This window comes from Melopsittacus undulatus, chromosome 18, assembly GCF_012275295.1.
Source record: "Melopsittacus undulatus isolate bMelUnd1 chromosome 18, bMelUnd1.mat.Z, whole genome shotgun sequence".
Lineage (NCBI taxonomy): Eukaryota > Metazoa > Chordata > Aves > Psittaciformes > Psittaculidae > Melopsittacus > Melopsittacus undulatus.
This window is the reverse complement of record NC_047544.1, coordinates 11192-29343: the sequence shown is the minus strand read 5'-3', so window position 1 is coordinate 29343 and position 18152 is coordinate 11192. Positions and strand designations below refer to the sequence as shown.

Genomic DNA, 18152 nt, shown 5'->3' with positions numbered 1-18152 from the left:
TGATTACTGCTGGAGGGGAAGAAACAGATGCTAATTCTACTGACAAAAGCAGATGAAAGGTCCTGCTGATAGGCGGCAGGAGAGGCAGACTGGGCGACCAAGCCTTAAGACCATGACAAAAACACAGATGTTTGTTCCTACTGATAAGCGGCAGGAGAAGCAGACTGGGCGCCGACTAACCCTAAATCCATGTCTGAAGATTAAAAGGTGTAAAGGTTAAGAAGAGGAAGACTCATTTACTTCATCTTGAAGACCCCTGCCCACAGGAGGAAGACTCATTTACTTCATCCTGAGACCCCATCCCATGATCAGAAGGGGCACTGCGCAAGTGCAAAGGACCTTCTGGCTCATTATAATACGAAGCGGGGATAGATAATAAATATGTATAGGCGGATTGAGCAACCTCATGTCTATGTATACCTTAAGAGAATAAGTGTAAAGGGACAACCACCCTGAGGTGTGCATGCTTTGCAGGAGCTATCCCCATGCACCTCAGCGCTGAATAAAAGCATACCTACTTTATAACTTTAACTAGTTGTGGAGTCTATCCGCGTATCAATGGACACTGTTCCCGATGCCCTCGGATCAGTGTCCCCTCTGCACCCCCCCCATTCCCTTCTTGTGCTCCCTCCCTCTCCCCGCCAGGAGCATCCTCGCCCCGCCCTTCGCCTCTGTGCTCGGCGCCATCTTGGGGCGCACAGGGCCGCGGTCTGGCCCTGACCTCCGCAGCTCTGCTCTCTCCCCCCCGGCTCCCTCGGGCAGCTCCCCAGAGGGATCCAGCCTGGTTCTGTCCCTCCGGAGCTGTCAGCGCCCGAGGATGGAGGGGTCGTGCCGCCCTCTTGCCGACCTTAGGGCTAATGGAGTCGGCACAGGCTGGGGGGGGGCACAGTCTGTGTGGCTGCCCCGGCTCCTCACTTCGGGGTCCATCAAACACTCCCTTGCTGCCTTCCAGGTTTCCTGCTCTTGCAGGGCCTTCCGCAGAGCCTGGATGACTCTCCCCCATGACTGAAGATGTTTCCCACTACCTGAGGACATTGTCTCCTCAGCTAATGCATGAGTACATTTATCCCAAGATTCTGGGGCATGAAGGATCCCGGGATTGGGGAACAGTGGGAGGTGGGAGGACAGCTGCAGTGTACTGGCAGGTGGGGATAGTGTAAAGGGACAACAACCCTGAGGTGTGCATGCTTTGCAGGAGCTATCCCCATGCACCTCAGCGCTGAATAAAAGCATACCTACTTTACAACTTTAACTAGTTGTGGAGTCTATCCACGCATCAGCTGCATACCTTTGTTCTCAGTGAAGATCTATCACTCATACTAAAACCAAATCCTTAAGCCAGTGAAAAGGAGATGAAAAGTAATACAAATAAAAAACCTGCAGTAAAATAGAAACAAGTAAACATGATGTCTCTAATCCAATATTTCCTCTGGGCACTAGGCAGCTCTTAGGGGCTGTAGGACTGCTGCAGCAGGATTGCTTGTTCAGCCTGGAGAATGACAAGGTTTTAGGGGAGAATTCTCTGAGTGAAACCTGATGCATTTCTCCCAGAACACCCTGAAACTGCCTCTTCTCTGCTTTCAGGAAGACTTTTGGCAGATCCCTTCCACGAGCTCTGGTTGATGCAGGCTGAGGGTGTCACTGGAAGGAAGGGGCTCTGCTGGGGGCTCTGGCAGAGCAAGTCCTGCCCTCCAGCAGTGAGGAAAGAGGAACATGGGGGGAGCACGTCCGGGGGTTTTGTGTCAGGTGAAATTCACACGAGATATCAAAGAGCTTTTCGGCAGATCCCATCTGTCCATCAGCTTTGGTCTCAGCTGCCCTCTGCTGGCTCTGTCAGCAGGAAGATGACTTCCCCCAGACTGCTCCAACACACAGCCCTTGGAGTGCAGGGACCCTGCTTGGAAGGACAACCCTGGGTGCCCCCGGCTGCACACCTGGCTGCACAGCCCTGAAACCACCCCCAGGAGAAGGCAGCCATCACATACACCCCTTTGATGGTGCAGTGGGGAATCTGATGCTCCTCCAGCCCCGCCACTGGGAAATTAAAAGGGAGAGCTCACAAGCCCCTGGCAGCCCCAAGGAGCTGTGCCAAGGACTGTTGGTGACCCACACCCGCTGCCTGCAGGCTGCCCTGTAGCCATGTCAGTGGGTGCTGCTACCCATCCCCCAGCGGACCTTCCCGCACACCCTACTTTGGAGACAGATCTTCTACACCACTCTGATCTGACAAACCATGGATCCCTCCTCCCCCATTCCTCCTCTTTATTGGTGTTCTTCTCTGGTTTCAGTTGAGGTTTTCTGGTTCTGCCATCTTTCCATGAGCCTGCACTCGATAAATGCAGGTGTAGTCTGGGTACCCCCAGTTGCTCTTCACAACCAGTTTGATGTGTGAAAAGGCTCTGTGTGTGTTCTGTGAAGAGAGAGACAAAAAACCTGAGGCATTAAGTGTGACAGGGCAATTGATGTTTCTGCCCCTGCCAGCCCTGCTCCTGCTCAGGAGCAAGCTTCCAAAAGTGGGTAGGAGTGGCTGTAGGCATCTGAGGCTCACTGCTGGTACCGGGGCTTCTGCAGAGCCTGGAGGAATGGGAAGGGAGAAGGCACCCTGTGCAACCTGGCCTGCTGGGGACTGCGCCTCCTTCCCTTTGCCCCTTTCCCTCTACAGCTTGCTCTGTGCTGACAGAGAGGCTGGGGAGGTCCTCCTATGCGTGAGACACTTGGTGTGAAACCCCATGAAGTGCTCGATATCCTCTCTGCCTTCCTCCTGGCAGGTGTGAGGGCAGCAGGAGAAAAGACACGTGTTGTGCTGGGAGGAAAGGACACTGCCCAGCCTGTCAGCAGGCCACGGGGTGCAGTGACAATGCTGCCCTGGCAGCTTTCCCCCCAAGGCATCCCTATTTTTCCTGGCACAAAGATGTTGCTTTGGTGGAGAGGCCACGTGTGCAGCTGGCTCTGCTGAAGGCAGCAGCTGCACCAGGGCTCTCTCAGCACTTCAGCTCCCACAGGAACAACCCTGCCCTTGCAAACCCGTTGCTGCTACCACCACCACACGCTACTCAGTCCTCCCAACTCCACCAGGCCTCCTGGGCAGTGCTCTGGGCCCCTGTGCCAGGGGAGAGAGCATTCACGCTCTTCCTCCCACGGCCTTGCAGGCACTCCTGGTTTTCTCCTGGGCAGCTTGCCCTCGTGCATGGACCGTACCTTCAGAGGGAAGGTCTGAAGGGCCTCTTTTGCCACGTTGTACTCGAACATCCCAAGGAGAGTTTCTTCTTCTCTGTCTGCATTCAATCCCTCCAGGGAAAAGCACAGGGAGGAAGGAGAGAAGCTCAGACTTGTCCCAACAAAGAGGATGTTTGTATGTGCTGGACCAGCACATACTGCATGGGCTGTTATCTACTCAGCCTCTCCTGGGGCTCTAGCAGCAGTTAAGCACTGTCTCCACCTTGTGTTTTATTCAAGAGCCCTGAGGTGCTCTCCCCAGAATGAGTCTTGAGAGGGATGGAACCTCCAGACCCCCTGAAGTATCCTGCAAGTGCATTGCAGAGCTTAGGAGAAAGCAGTACCCGAACCTCCAAGGATGCACAGAGCAAGCAAGTTCCAGTCACCGCTATTCCTGGGGGCCACATGCCAGGCAGAAGCACGGAGCAGAGACTTACAAACACAGCCATGTCTCGGGGGGCGCTGGTGACGGTCCCAGATGGAGAGACCTCTTTGTAGATGTGCTGCACACTGACAGCAGTCAGATGGACTCGTGCTGCCAACCTGATGACCACCTGGCCCTGTTGCCCTTGTAAAGGCCAGCAGTTTCCTGGCGACGTATCCGGCTGCAATCAGAAAGTGAGAGCAAGGAAACGTGAGCCCATGCTCAGTTCAACACAGCTGCTCATTGTAGCTTGAAGCACAGGTGCTGGTGTGTCTGTGGGGTCTATTCCAGCTTGCAAATGATGCACGTGTGAGGAAATGGACAAAAGCAGCAGCCCCTCAGTATTATGGAAAGAGGAGAATACCTGTCACTAAGCCAACCTAGTCAGGGCCTTACAGATACAGCTCTCTGCCCAGTGGCTCTGCAGAGGACCCCCTGCCTCCCACCCCACAAAAGTACTGTTAGAGGTGAGTATGGAAATGAGGTCACCAGGGAGTAAGTCATTCCCCCAGCTGTGCCTGAGGACTGTGGGCAAGATGCAGTAGTTGAGCTCTGTTCCCCTCCGGAGGGGAACCACTGCTTTCTGTCAAGCCCAGGCCTGAGCTCAAGCTTTGGATTCAGGCAACAGATCAGCACTGTGGGCTTGAGCATTACCATTGGACTGAGAGGACAACCCCTAAGGTCAGTCCCCAGCTTTGCAGGAAGGAAACATGCACTGGTGATTTCTGCTGCAATACCTTTAAAATCGTATCAGGAGGGTTGAAAGTGTGGAAGAACCATACAACCTTGCACACCCAATTGTCTTTGCAGTCATATGTCTTCGAAGTTCTCTGCATGTCAATGACAGCACCTGTAAGGAAGGGAGAGCAGGTGACTGCAAGAGGCCACAGACCAGGAGGACGCTGTGCTCAGAGCCTCTTTTTGATGCTGCTGGATGGCTCCATGTCTGTCAGTCCTCTCCTCATCTCCATGCAGGCAGGGGTGCCTAGCTGTGCAGCATGACAGCACCCATATGCCTGGTGTCTGCTCCTCTCAGCACCACAAGCAGAAGGTCTGGGGGTGCTGGTGAATGACAGCAGACCAAAGCCAAGGGCTTGCTTTGCTGTGTGGACAATACAGGATAACCCCTCCATTCCCTTTCCAAATACAGTGATGAGGAAGGGAGCCCCTCCATCAGCCCTGGAATGGGGAGGGGGGGGGGGGGCAGTGCCAGTGGCACCTGTGCAGAGGTGGGACCAGGAGGGAATCCAAGAGAGCCACTGCCACAGACCTGCTCTCGGACCTCATGAAGGTCCCCTGCTTTCAGCTCCCCTGCTTTGGAGAGCAGAACCTGGAGGACATCTTCCTCTGGGGAGTGCTACAGACAAGCACATGGCAAGGAGAATGGGATGCTGTGTGCATACCAGAACTTTTCAGGGCCCAGTCATATCTTTCAAAGTAGGTTTCCAAAGCCAGCTTCAGTGCTGCCTGGTTCACCTCCTGCCTCTCCTGGGAAAGACACAAACAAGCACAGAAAATGAGCACATCAGCAGCAGTTCAGCATGGCTACCAGCACCCAGAAAGGCAAAGGGTCAATGTCAGAAACACGAGGCAAGCCTTGTCCAGTAAGCTGAGAGACTGCAGCTGATGTGAGCCACGAGCACAACATCTGTGCCCACGGCCATGGGGTCCTCACTCCCTTGTTCCCACCTTCCACGCTCAGGCCATGTCCACGATGGCTGGCTATGGAAGTGGGTCTGGGTCTCACTGCTGCTCAGGGCCCAGCCAGAGCAGCCGGAGGTGCCCATGCCAAGGGAAGGATGTTGGAAGCCCCCCCACTGCCTGAAGCACCACTTAACCTGGCCCCAGAGAAGGGCCTGGGCAGTGCCAAAGCTATCCCCTGGCAAAGGCTGGCTTGCTGCGCTCAGAAGGCTGAGCCCACTACTAATCCCAAGTAGTGCTTCCTCGGGGCTTCTGCCCAGCCGAGCCTTCTTCAAAATGCAGGGTTACCTTCTTCCAACTGCTTATCTCCACCCTCAGCTGAGCCAACTCCTCCAGCACAAGCTGCAACTTTTGGGTTTGCTCTGTCCAAGTGGTTTGCAAATTCCTGCAGGAACAGGAAAGCAGGAACCGGTCGGCGGATGGTGAACGGTTGTATTCTCTTCCCTTGTCATTCCCTTCATCATTATTATTACTGTGGTAGCAGCAGTGCTTTGTGTTATACCTTAGTTACTGGACTGTTCTCAACCCATGGGAGTTACATGTCTTGGATTCTCCTCCCCATCCCTCGGGGAGCAGGGGGAGAGAGAAGAGGGGGAGTGAGGGGGCGGCTGCATGGTTCTGAGTTACCAGCTGGGCTTAAACCACGACAGGTTGGCTGATGCTTCTGCACAGATCCAATTCCAGCTCAGGAAACATCTCTTACCTCAGCATCTTTGTTTCTGCTGCGGATGCCCATGACAGATCCTGAAAGGGAAAAATGCTGTATTAGAGTATTCACCACCAGAGCTGCTGGGGCTTCCCAGGAGAGGCTTCCCTAGGAAGCCCCGGCAAAAGCTACTGCTTCTTTGGGCCACTCGTGGACACAGAAAAGCCCATGATTTAGCCAGCCACTGTCAGCAATGCTCCCTTGCAGGAGCTGCCTGTCCCAAAGGGTCACCAACCTCTCTCTGTGCCTTTGCTCGCATCGTCCACACCGGCAGTGAGGTCCCACAGTAAACACCAGCTGCAATTGACATGACCGAGAGACAGTTACTTGACCTGGGTTGCAAGTGATCCCTGCAGTGCCGTGGTCTCCTCCTGGTTGCCTTGTGGATGGGGCAGCAGGTAAGCTGAGGAGGTGAGCAACATGGGGTGCAGAGAGAGGACGTGCCTCTGACCGGAAGCCATCACCACAGGCTTCAGGGCATTGTGTAGCCATGAGCTTCAGGTGTGCTCGGTGAGCCAGAGCTATTCCCCGTTTCCCCTTACTGCTCCTGTGAGCCCCGAGACCAGGCTGCAGCAGCCAGGAGAGGTATCAGGAGGGGCATCAGTCACCCTGCACAGCCCCTCTGGGTATCCCCCAGTACAGGCATGGAAATACATACTCCCTTCTTTCGCAGGCTTGCAGACTAAGCAAGCCCTTTGGTCCTGTGGCCAGTGTGGCAGCACGGCTGGGAGGCTACCAGTCTTACTGGTACTTGAAAGCAAGTCCTCGTCAAGGACGTACTCCAGAAGCACTTGGACCATGCGAGTTTCCACACATGGGCCAAAAAGCAAAGCTGGCATCCAGCACAACCAGGCTGTCACTCTCAAACGTTTGCTCACGCAGACTCACCAAGAACCATCAGAAGCAAGAAGACAATGAATTTCAAGCACCTCTTCTTGTGCACAGCCATCTGTTGCCTGAAAAAGGACAGTTTCCCATGTCTGTCAATGAGCCAGGTTTGGAGCAAACCAGCTGGGTTACCACTGCCAGGCAGGAAAGCCACTGTTTTGGAAGCCTGCTGCTGACAGACGGTTGCCAGGGAAGCGCCCAACAGGAACACTTTCTGTCCACACCTTTCCAAACTGCAGCAGCTCTTCCCCGAAAGAACCTCCAGGACTCACTACTCCCAGCAAGTAAAGAGGTTGAGCAAATCAAGACTTGCGGCTCTGCACCCCTGCGTCTGCCTACACAGCAGTCTGTGCCACCATGACCCAAGTCTGGGCCTCTGGCAAATGTGTGGCAGTGAGACTGCCCAGGGGCTTTACACTTGGCTCTCCCTGAGAATGGCCACAACACGAGCAGTGCTCATGAGAGTGGGAAGCTGGCTGAGAAACACCCCTTGCTCTCCCCTTTGCTTGCACTGGCCCTCAGACATCTCCTTTCTCCCCGTGCCCAACACAGAAACATGCAGTACATCCATATTCCTTTCCCCATCTTTGCTTTACAGCAAAGATGCAGCCTGCAGTGGAGGAAGAGGAAGAAGTTGGCGGCAGCAGCAGCAGTCCCCACTGCTTGAAGCACAGCCGGCAGCACAGCCCAATTCTCACCCCCTCCCTCCCTGCACCCTGACCCCTGCAGCATGAGGCTACCGCCTCCCCAAAAGCCCAACAGCAGAAACAGGGTAGTACATACCCAGTGAAGATGCACATGGTCAGCAGGGATCTCCACAGGGATGCAAGGGTACCTGCCGGAATGCAAACAAGGCTGAGGACCATCCCCGGGCAAAGAAAGCAGAGAGGAGTTAGGCCTCTCTCGAGGTCTCTTCTCCAGGCTGCTCAGCCAAGAGTGTTTTGGCTCCCTGCAGGGAGGCAAGCACCGAGTCCGAGGCACCACCTCTCTGGGGTGAAGAGGAGGGCAGCCTGCATCTCTCCAGCCACCTGTGACTGTGCCAGACTTGGGGCACAGTGCAGCTCTCTGAGCTCACCCCAAGGACTTCACAGCAAGAACCAGTGCTGAGCTTACTTGCAAGCGCTGTGGCCCTGCCATGAGGCTCTGGTGGCCCTCGAGCGGATGAGCTGGGAGTGGGCTGAGAAAAGCGGTTCCTCAGCTCCACCTCTGTGAAGAGGCTCCTGCGGGAGGGAGAAGAAAAGAAGATGCCGATTGCTCGCAGTGCTTGCTGGCAGAGCAAGCCATGCTTTCAGCCTAGGCCCACCAGAAGGGAGCTTGGCAACGCACAGGGCTCTTGTGCAGAAGCGTCCGTCAGCTTCCCCGTGCTGATCCATGACCATGGCTGTATTAGGCCACGTCCCAGCTACTGTCCAAGCCTGATGCCCCATGCACGAGCAGCCAACTTCGTACCTACTCCCCTGGCCGTGGCTCTGCCCTCCAGCCTCTCCTGCTGACCGTTGGTCAGTCTCCCTCTCCAAGGAGACATTTAAGGCCATTTTCTGTGGTGCCTTTCTCCTTGCCATCTCTGGGCACAGGCAGCCTCCCTGCTCAGCTCTTCCTCCTAAGCTTCAGCAGTCAGGGCTCCTCAGGCAAAACCGGCTCCAGCACCAGCTCCACGCTGCCCTTCCACAGGAGGATCCGTGCCCAGGGCAACAGTCACCTGCAGCTGTGGGCTCCTTCCCTGCCCCACAGCGCTTTATGGGTGCCCAGCTCTGACTCAAGAGCGGCGGCTCTGATGTCACAGTGGGGCTGAGCAGGGCTGCATCTGGGCTCCCCTGGGCAACACGGGGCCTGGACCAGACTGGGGCTTGCAGTGCATGGGAAACAGGGTGAGCTGGAGCTGGGCACTGTGACCACCCCAGCACTTCCTGGCCCTGGGCAAATACAGCTTCTCAGCCACACACACACAGAGGAGGGATGACAAGAACAAACATCTCTCCTGTTGCCATGGGAACTCTGTTGTCCCTGCAATTAGCTCCAAGTGGCTGCCTGTGGACAAGCGTCTGCTTCTCCGAGTCCCTCCGGATGGCCACATCCTGCTTGGGGACAGAGTTGGCCTGGCCAAGGATGAGGGCATTGAAGGCACATCCCTTGGGGACAAGGGCCTTGGGTGACCAGTGTCTAAGTGCCATCCAGCGAGGCGGCTGCAGCCAGAGCCTTGCTGGGGACAGAGTCATTGGCACCCAGCACCTGGAGGCAGCTCTGCAGAGTGGGACTGCAGTGATCTGTGTGGGTATGGTGGCCCCAGGCAGTGGCAGGCTGGTGGCCAGGGCAGGGGATGTTCTGCTCTGTTGTCTGCACTGGGGAGGCCATGGCTGGGGACTGAACCAGACAGGGGCCTGCAGTGCATGGGAAATGGGGTGGGCTGTAGCTGGGCGTTGTGACCACCCCAGCACTCCATCCAGCCGAACCCTCATCTCCCAGTGCCCAGCATTCACCAGTGCTCCCCGCTGCCTCTCGTGACTGAAGATCCCAGTCACCCGGCACTATCCCCACCTGCCAGTACACTGCAGCTGTCCTCCCACCTCCCACTGTTCCCCAATCCCGGGATCCTTCATGCCCCAGGAAGAGGGATCATTGCCAGCCCAGTTTACCCAAGGGATGGTGAGGGGGCAGGGACAGTTCTGCTTAGAGACCCCTGCTCTGAGTCCTGGGGAGAAAGATGGTCCTGGGAGGCAGGCGGTACTGGGAGGTGGTAGTGCTGGGAGGTGAGGGGCACTGGGAGATAGGGGGATCTGGTTTTGGGGGCTGTTGGAGACTGCTTTTGTGTTGGAGCAGTGGGCAGACACCATAGGACTGTGGCTGTCAGGGCTCCTTTGTCTGTTCCCCTTCACCACCCCCAGATGCCTGGACACTTGCATGTCCAGCTGCCTCGTGCAGGAAGCTGGACTGATGTCAGCAAAGGTGGCTGAAGCCATGCTGGAGGCAGGGGTGACTCTGGGCCTAGGCCGGGCTTGCTGCCAGGGCTGCTGTCTCTGCCAAGTCTGGCTTTGCCCTGGGGGCTCTCGGGGAGGGCAAGGAGGAGTCCTGGGAGGGATACCAAAGAGATACCAAAGTGATGCTGATCTTGTCATGTGAGGATTGCCTGACGGATTTTATTTAAAACATGGTGCTGCAACATGGTGGTATTCCTAAAAACCTAACAACAGCAAGTGATCCTTTACTGGTCTGGCATGAATGACTTGGGATTCACCTGTACCATCAGTCTGTTTTCTTTTAGTCTTTACCATCATCTGGCCACTTTCTTCACTGTGGTAGACACATTCTGGAACCTTCTGTAGCAAATAAGTTACCCTGAAAGCACTGACTTGGAGGCTAAGCTAGGATATGTCCTAATATCTTGACAGAAACTGTGGATCTTGAGTTAGCATTTACATTATCAATTGTTAATTCCAGTAGCCATATGATTGGGAAGAATCTGCTCTGTAAGCCCTGTAGAAAACACTTTCTGCCTGAACAGTGAAAGTTTTTTTTCAGTGCAAGTTTAACTTGGACCAACCATGAGTGAATCAGATGTAGATGGCATTCACATATGGTTGATTTATTTTGCGTGGAGCACTCCCCCTTAGCTGACCCATACAACTACAAACCTTCATGATGTGTGTTCAGCATTCATTAGAGGCAATGTGATGTAAAGGCATATGTAACCTGTAGGCAGATAGGGCCTGGTGGCCGGAAGATACCGTGCTGTACGGAAAGATAAGACCCCTCTCCACGTAGCCAATAGCATTTAGGTGATGATACCAGTTTTACGACGCAAGCAGACGGAAACGACATCGTAAACCTAGGCTATATAACACCATGTTCTGTCTCAATAAACACCATTTGCCGTCCACCACATTGGTGTCTGTGAGCATTTGGAGCGAGCGGCCCAAGGGGCCGTCGTGCTGTTCCTGAACCAGGTCCTCACGCCTCTCGAAGGCAACAACTGGTGCCAAAACCCAGGAAGCTGCAAGGCAGGTACCTGGCGGACACTTGGGAGGCCAACAGCAGGGAACCCAAGTGAACCCGGGAAGCCCGGGAGTCAGGAACACAGGGGGTCGGGAATCGCCTGGACGGGTGAACGGTGGCCGGAGCGGCTGGACCAGCCTGGCAGAGGGAGGATGCTCCCGGACCCGCAAGGAGGATGGAAGCTCTTGTGAAGGTCGTATCAGAATTACAGAAGCAGTGGGATATTGATTGTAAACCTAAAGATTTTACTCTCGTTGTTGAGAGACTTGTGAAAATTGGGGCTATTGCCCAACCGGTGGATATTCTCCACCCAGAATCTTGGGATAAATGTACTCATGCATTAGCTGAGGAGACAATGTCCTCAGGTAGTGGGAAACATCTTCAGTCATGGGGGAGAGTCACCCAGGCTCTGCGGAAGGCCCTGCAAGAGCAGGAAACCTGGAAGGCGGCAAGGGAGTGTTTGATACTAAATTACTGGACTTAATGTTCCCTGCGTATATGCAGGGATTATGAATATGTCTGTGACTGATGGAATTGTGAAAGCATATAAACCTGTAACAAATACTGATCACTTGCGCCTCTGGCTACAGTCACGCACCCAGAGCTGTTTGCTTTTGCTTTATTGACTTTGTCCCTGACTAAAACCTTGTTATCTTGTTCAGAGAAGTGAATTCGTATTTCCCACGTGCGATTCCCTGTGTGCCCCCCTCCCTCCCGGGAAGTCGGGTGCCCCTGAGCTGGCCCGTGGGGGTGATGGGCAGGGAGATGCTCAGGGGAATGGTGCTCTGTGGGGTCCATGTCACGGTCCCTGCCGTGGTGCCTGCCTGCTAGGGCCCAGCAGGGCTGTGGCAGCTGCAGGCACAGAGGCGAGGGTGGGCTAAGGACAGAGGTGGCCCAGGGCCAGTGGGGGTCAGGGCCGCGGGTGGCCCAGGGCTGTCAGTAGCAGCAGCTGGAACGGGGGTGCGGTGGAACAGGGCCACGAGCTGGAGAAGGCGGCGGGTGCCGAGGTCCCGCGTTCCGGGCCGGTGGCCGTTGCCGCTGCGGTCGGAAGCGATGGCGCTGCCGAGCCCGTGGCGCTGCCCCTGGCGCTGGCAGTGCTGCTGAGCTGCCTGGGGCAGGGATCGCTGCTGGGAGCGGCGCTGGGCGCGGGGGGGGGCTGGTTTGCGCTGCGGTCCCGCACGCCCGCCAGGCGCCCTCCGGCCCGGCGCCCTCCCGCACGGTTCGTGCCCCCCCCAGCGCCCTCCCCGACTTCTCCCAACCCCCTGCCGGCCGAGCCTCAGTGCCAGCTTCCCACCTCCATGGGCCCGGGTCCGCCGGCGCCTGAGCTTCAGCAGGGCCGGGATCGGCTGCCCGGCCACAGGAGTCGGGCTCAGGGACAGCGCCCCGACCCACGGCAACTGCCTCGGGTGAGAGAGGGGGAGGATGGGGGGGGGATAAGGACACGGGTGGCACAGGGACACTGGTTGTCAGGGATGTAGGTGGCACAGGGACACAGGTGGGATAAGAACACAGGTGTGGCACAGGGATACCGGTTGTCTGGGACATGAGTGGCACAGGGGCACGGGTTGTCAGGAATGCAGGTGGAACAGGGACACTGGTTGTCAGGGATGCTGGTGGCACAGGGATATGGGCAGGATAAGGACATGGGTGGCGCTGCTATGGCGGTGCTGGGCCCATAGCTCTGCCTGTGGTGCTGCCCTGCGTGGTGCTGCTGGGATCAGTGCAGGGCACAGTGGGGTCCTGGTGTGCGATACGGTCCTGCCGGCCCGCACGGCTCCTGCCCCCATGGACTCTAATGGAGGCTCGGCCGCAGGCACCACCTGTGCTGAGAGCACCCGGTGCAGCCACTGCTGCCTTGAGGGAGCGCGGGGGGAGCGCGGGATCGGATCCTCCCGCCGCTAACGGTGGCGCTGACCGTTGTGTCCCCGCAGAGCCACCACCGACCGTGTGCCGCCGGTTCCCGCTGCCGCCGCACTGCAGCCCCAGCACCGTTGTGCCGCCGGTACGCTGGGACAGTCAGATGCCCAGGGGCTCGCCATGGGCCCAGCCCCGCTCCGCAGCCCAGCGCGCAGCTCTTGGCTTCTCCCCACTCTGCCCTCTGCGGGGGGGACACATCCAGGGAAAAGGGGAAGACAAAATCTCTTGGCTGTGCTGACAGCTTTTCAGCCGGAGGCAGCAGCGCCTGGGAGCCCTGGGTTCCCACTTGGACGCACCTGCTGAGCTGGGATAGAGCACTGCTCACATCCTGGGCTGGGCTTGCAGGTGTGAGAGGGGGATGTAGTTGTGCCTAATGGAGCTGTAGAGCTGTGCAGGGAAAGGTTTTCTCCAGGGTGGGTCAGGAGGGAAGGGTTTGCTGTGTCTGGGCCAGCAGCATCCTCCTTCCCCATCGCCTCCTCGGTCATGAAGAGCCTGGGGGCCGCTTGCTCCCAGAGTGGATCCAGTTTGGGGTGCTCAGACCTTGCCCTCCATGGACATTCTGGAGGGGGTTTGAGCAGCACTGAAGCAAGAGAGGCTCTGGGCTGGGTAGCCAGTGCCTGGGAGATGCGATTTACTCCCCAGTGGTGAGGAGAACAGGAGGCTGTGCTCCCCAGGACCAAATCAGTTACTGCTGGTCTCTTCCTGTGTTCCAGAAGCGGATGCATGTGGGGGTGTCCCCACAGTCCTGCAGAGGAGTGTGCTGTGAGGTGCCAGAGTGGACAGGAAGGTAATGTACTGCTCGTCCAGCAAGCACCCACTTGTCGGTGCCAGCTGGGAAGAAAGCGTTCACCTTCCCAGCCCTCCCAGTAGCCAAGTCATGCTCTCCACCGGAGCCGGGACGCTCCAGGCCCCTGAGCCATGGCTGCTGGGTCACCCAGCTGTGGGGAAGCCCTGGTGTTGTGCTGATGAGCGTCCCTGCAGCCTTGTTCCCCTGCGGTGCTGTGGAAGAGCAGGACAGGGGTGTGCGACCAGGGCTCTGTGAGGAGCAGCGGCTCCCAGCCGGGATCCCTGCTGCTGCCCTGAGCTGCCGGGGCTCTGGGGAGGGGAGCGGAGCAGCTCCTCTGCCTGGAGCCACGCTCAGGCTGCTGCGGTGACTCAAGGCTGTTGTCCTGAGCTCTGCTCTTTGGCAAAGACAGCAAAGAAACACAGCAGGGATGCTTGTGGGAGTCCTTGGCGTGTTGGGTCTCGTCCTGCTCCCAGGGCAGGGCCCGACCCTAACTGGCTCTCTCTGGCTTGCGCAGGGAACGGGAGGTGCGAGGATGGAGCTGCCGCCACTGGCAGCGGCCGGGGCTGTGCAGATGGAGGAAGGTGAGTGTAGGTGGGGCCCAGCTCTGTGCCAGGGTTGGGTGGGCCACTGGTGCGGGCCAGCTGCAAGACACGAGGTAGCTCAGGTCTGCAGGTGGGGTGAGCTTGAGGTGTCCCCTGCAAACCAGGAACATGCTGGTGCTGAGGCAGTGGCGTTTTCTCCCGTGTGCCCACCATGGATAGGGTCCTGTGGCACAGTGCGAGATGTGGCCACATCTGGCAGTTTGTGTGGTTTGTGGTTCGGGTGGGCAGCAGGCAAGGAGTGTCTGTGGAGGTGGGATGGGGCCGCTGGCCCGTGGAGCCCCAAGGGGCTCTTGTGACAGCTTCCCCGTGGATCTCTTGTGGCCAGCTGCTGTCCCAGGGCATCGCAGCCTTGTCCATGGCTTAAGGCCATGTCCCTGGCTCTGCCCTCCAAGATGGGCATCCAGAGTGGAGTGAGAAGGGAGAGCCCCCTTGGTACAGGCCAAACACCCCTGCTGGGAGCTGAGCTGACTTGTCTCCTCCTGTAGCTGTCAAGAGGGCTGAGCAGAAGCGGCGGCAGTCCCCGAGCCCACCACCATCGCCGGGAAACGGAATGCCACGCAGAAGGAGCATCTGCCTGCTGGTGCCTTGGGATAATGAACCACTGGTGCTGGTACGTCGCTGCCTTGCAGGCTCTTTTGCCCTCGTCTGGGGACAGAATGTGCCCAGTGCAATTTGTGCAGGGCTGGGGGCAGGCTGACCTGCTGCCTTGGGGCAGGAGCTCTCGTCCTTGGCTGAGTGGGAAGTGATGCTCTCCCTTGCCCAGTGTGTGGTGGCTGTGTGTGACTGTGCTGCCCGCTGCTGGAGCAGGTACTGGCTGGGCAAGGGTGCCGTGCCCTCAGCACCAAGCTGGGGGCCAAAACGAATGGGAACCAGAGCTCTGCGGTGGCTGTGGCAGAACCACGGCTTCCCGGCTCTGGCACCAGCTGCTTCCACACATCCTTCAGAGCGGCTCTGCCGGCTTCACTGGGAAGGAACTAAGCTCCTGCTCTCTCTTGGCAGCCCCCGGGGCCTGACCCTGGCTACCCCATCACGGCAGAGATCATAGAGGAGGAGAGGAAGGCAGCGCAGCAGCGGTTGTGCCGACTGCTGGGGCAAAAGGAGGGTAAGGGCAGAGTGGGAATGTAAAGGGCATGGCAAGGAGGAGGCAGCCATGGCGGGGGCTGCCAGGGCAGGGGGGTGTCCGTGCAGTGAAGGCTGAGGAAGCTCCTGGGCCGGTGCTGCCTGGTCCTCGGCTCAGAAACTCCTCGAGCCTGGTGAAGGCTTGGGCAGGAGACCTCGTGCCCCGCAGTGCCCAGGGTGATGCGCAGGGTTCCCCAGAGCTGTGAGCTGTTCATGCTGGGAGGCTCTGCTAAGGGGCAGTCCCATCCAGCAAGTTGGGGGTCCTGATTTCGTGCTCCCTCCCAGCAGATGAGGTCCCCAGCACCAGTGGGGAAGGTACGTCCCTGGGCACAGCCATCGCCCAGGGCTCCTCGGGTACCAGCCGCACATGGGCAGCGTCTGCGACCACAGCATGGGTGGTTTCTGGGCAAGCCGATCCCAGCCCCAGCAGCCTTCCTGACAGCAGCCAGCCCAGACGTGGGAGCGCGCCCGTGCTGGGAGGTGAGTCGGGGCGGACGGGGCTTCTGCGGGGCTGAAGGGCAGGCTTAGATTTAGGCAGCAGCTTTCCTGCCAGACCTGGCTGAGCTGCCTGGGCTCAGCAGCCCTGAGGGGCTGGTGCTGGGGCTGTGCAGAGCCTTGCCATGCCAAGGGAAGGTTCTTCCCTCACTCGCTGCCCCAGTCCCCAGCCCCGGAGGGTGGAGGGGAATCCGAAATGCTTGCCACCTCTGGATGCAGTGGATGCATCGGCTCCTGTGGGTGCTGCCAGCTCCCTAAGGCCAGGCTCTTCCTCCTTGGCTGAGCCTGGCTCACAGTGGTGCTTTCCTGGAACTCCTGCACCCTTCTTTGGGCAGCTCCCCTCAGGCCTTGCAGAAGGCATCGCTTCCCCTGGTAGGGAGGGAGTTGGTGCTTCAGCCTTGAGGAGCTGAGGGGTTGTGTTGTCCCCTTGGGCTGGGGGATGGCGGAAGGGCCAGGCTGTGCTGTAGGAGCCGGCTGGGGTGGTGGCTGCTGGGCTCTGGGGATGTCAAACCTTCCATTCCCCCTGGGATAGGGATTGTGGTAGCCCCGGTGCCAGCTCAGAGTACGGCTGCAGAGACCTGAGCAAACCTTTGTGCTTGCAGGTTCATCCAGCCCTGCCTCTTGGACGCAGGCAAGATCCAGGACCCAGGGAACTCTCAAGCGGCTAAAGGCAGGCATCCATCATTCCCATCAGTAAATGGCAGTGCTGCTGGCCCCCCAGCTGCGGGGCTCCTGGTCCAGAGCAGCCCCAAGGCGGGACCGCAGTGATGGGATCAGGCCCCTTCTCTGCCACCAGCAAGAAACCGTGCTGGGTGGCAGCGCCCAGGGCAGCATGGGGTGAACCAAACTCTGTGGAGTCTGAATTTACAGACCAACCACAAATACTTCAATGTTCTTTCATGGAATAACACTTTGGGTTTACAGCTGAGCTGTTCCAGCAGCTCCTCGCTTCTAAATGGGGATGGACGTGGGGGTGGCTCACCCTGTCCTCTCTGGGTTTTGTTCTTCCCCAAGGAGGAGGAGCGCTCTGACACCGAGTGGCCTTTTGGGCCAGCAGCAGCAAAACGTCCGCGGCTGTGAAGATCCGTTGGAGATTTTATTGTTCTATGTTTGTTCTTCACTGTTCTAATATTGTTCTTTTGTTGTTCAACTGTAGTTGTTTTGTTGGTTTATTGTTATTTATATTTATTCAAACACAGCTGTCTGGTCAAACAACAGTTATTATTATTATTATTATTGCTCTTTATTATTATTATTTCACTGGTTTTCCTCCACTTTGCTTCTGCTTTGAGCAGTGGCAATTTCATTGCAGGACTGCAGAAACGTGCTGGAATGGACAGTGGAGAGACAGAAACTGCTTCTGGGTCTTCCCTACACTAATACTAAAAGCATGGTACTTCTGGAGCTGTTTGGATTCTGCTCTGTCTACGGCCAAGTAGCTGCTGCTTAACGCACAACCACCAAACACTTTGGTCACGGAGGCGAATTTCATGATCACAGTTGTACTGTGTTAAAACTGCTTTACAGAAGTGCCTTGCTGGAAACCACTTAACTGGCATGGTTCTTCCTGCTTCCCCATTCCTCATCTTGTGATGTGAGAAATGAAACAAAGCTCGTAGATCCCGCTGCCAGGGCTGGGTTAGTACATGAGACCAAGCTGTAAGTGGGTGCGATGCACTGCTTGGTGTTTCCACCAGCTGTGCCATGCTTACTAGGTGTCAAGAAGCTTATTTGCAGAGCAAAAGCTGAAGGAGAAGCAATGACCCATCTGATGACCAAGCTGAGTTGATGGAGGCTGGCAGCTGATTCATGTTTTGGCTTGTGAGGGCAGGACCTGAGTTTTGAGAGCTGGAAGCCTTCTGTTGGCTGTCCCATGGACACACTGGGGTTTGTATTGAGTCGGTGTTTGCCATGGGGAGTCTCCAGCCCAGCCCAGCCCAGGCCAGGCCCAGGCAGCAGGGAGCCCCTGGGGATGCTCTGGGGGCAGCTCTGAGATCAGATGACAGTGAACAGGCAGGGCCAGGTTGGCTGCCCCATCACCAAGTGCCACCATGGGGGCGAAAACTGGGTACAATGGAGCAGCTAAACTTTAAAACCTCACCGCTAAACCTAACTCAAACCTGTAATCCTAAAACTCACTCTACACCTAACCCTAAAACTCAACCTAAACGAAAACCTAATCCCTAACCCTAACCCTAACCACTAAGCCGATCCCTAACTCCTAAACTTAACCCTAACCAGAACACTAAACATAACCCGAACTCCTGAGACTAAACCTAACACTAACCAAATCCCTGCCCTTAACGC

The 18152-nt window shown here is 57.1% G+C and overlaps 3 protein-coding genes across 3 annotated transcripts; 1 reads left to right on the top strand and 2 right to left on the bottom strand.

The window, feature by feature from the left end:
- Positions 1 to 2271: 2271 nt before the first annotated feature.
- Positions 2272 to 3800, bottom strand: LOC117437132 (sperm-associated antigen 4 protein-like). The gene is made up of 3 exons (XM_034070468.1): positions 3654 to 3800; positions 3199 to 3288; positions 2272 to 2410 (listed from the first exon to the last, which is right to left on the bottom strand). The coding sequence occupies exons 1-3, from the start codon at positions 3663 to 3665 to the stop codon at positions 2285 to 2287; spliced, it is 228 nt and encodes a 75-aa protein (XP_033926359.1). The 5' UTR covers positions 3666 to 3800; the 3' UTR covers positions 2272 to 2284.
- Positions 3801 to 4244: 444 nt separating this feature from the next.
- On the bottom strand, positions 4245 to 9526 carry LOC117437158 (uncharacterized). Its single transcript, XM_034070581.1, has 10 exons — positions 8385 to 9526; positions 8049 to 8155; positions 7719 to 7770; positions 6936 to 7003; positions 6283 to 6344; positions 6045 to 6085; positions 5630 to 5726; positions 5044 to 5128; positions 4378 to 4490; positions 4245 to 4301 (listed from the first exon to the last, which is right to left on the bottom strand). Exons 1-10 carry the CDS (start codon positions 8495 to 8497, stop codon positions 4245 to 4247), a joined length of 795 nt encoding a protein of 264 aa, XP_033926472.1. The 5' UTR covers positions 8498 to 9526.
- Positions 9527 to 14767: 5241 nt separating this feature from the next.
- Positions 14768 to 16573, top strand: LOC117437177 (nuclear envelope pore membrane protein POM 121-like). Its single transcript, XM_034070624.1, has 3 exons — positions 14768 to 14841; positions 15231 to 15333; positions 16448 to 16573. The coding sequence occupies exons 1-3, from the start codon at positions 14782 to 14784 to the stop codon at positions 16540 to 16542; spliced, it is 258 nt and encodes an 85-aa protein (XP_033926515.1). The 5' UTR covers positions 14768 to 14781; the 3' UTR covers positions 16543 to 16573.
- Positions 16574 to 18152: the final 1579 nt, after the last annotated feature.

What these genes read in the sequence shown, in the direction of transcription:
- LOC117437132 (XM_034070468.1), bottom strand. An exon ending in TTCAGACCTTCCCTCTGAAG is followed by an intron (nt 2,411 to 3,198) that starts GTACGGTCCATG and finishes CTCTCTTCACAG; the next exon opens with AACACACACAGAGCCTTTTC.
- LOC117437158 (XM_034070581.1), bottom strand. Translation starts at nt 8,497, where the DNA reads ATGGCAAGGAGAAAGGCACCACAGAAAATGGCCTTAAATGTCTCCTTG. An exon ending in ACCATGTGCATCTTCACTGG is followed by an intron (nt 7,004 to 7,718) that starts GTATGTACTACC and finishes GTCCTTTTTCAG; the next exon opens with GCAACAGATGGCTGTGCACA. An exon ending in CTCCTGATACGATTTTAAAG is followed by an intron (nt 4,302 to 4,377) that starts GTATTGCAGCAG and finishes TTGTCCTCTCAG; the next exon opens with TCCAATGGTAATGCTCAAGC.
- LOC117437177 (XM_034070624.1), top strand. Translation starts at nt 14,782, where the DNA reads ATGCCACGCAGAAGGAGCATCTGCCTGCTGGTGCCTTGGGATAATGAA. An exon ending in ATAATGAACCACTGGTGCTG is followed by an intron (nt 14,842 to 15,230) that starts GTACGTCGCTGC and finishes CTCTCTTGGCAG; the next exon opens with CCCCCGGGGCCTGACCCTGG. An exon ending in ACTGCTGGGGCAAAAGGAGG is followed by an intron (nt 15,334 to 16,447) that starts GTAAGGGCAGAG and finishes TTGTGCTTGCAG; the next exon opens with GTTCATCCAGCCCTGCCTCT.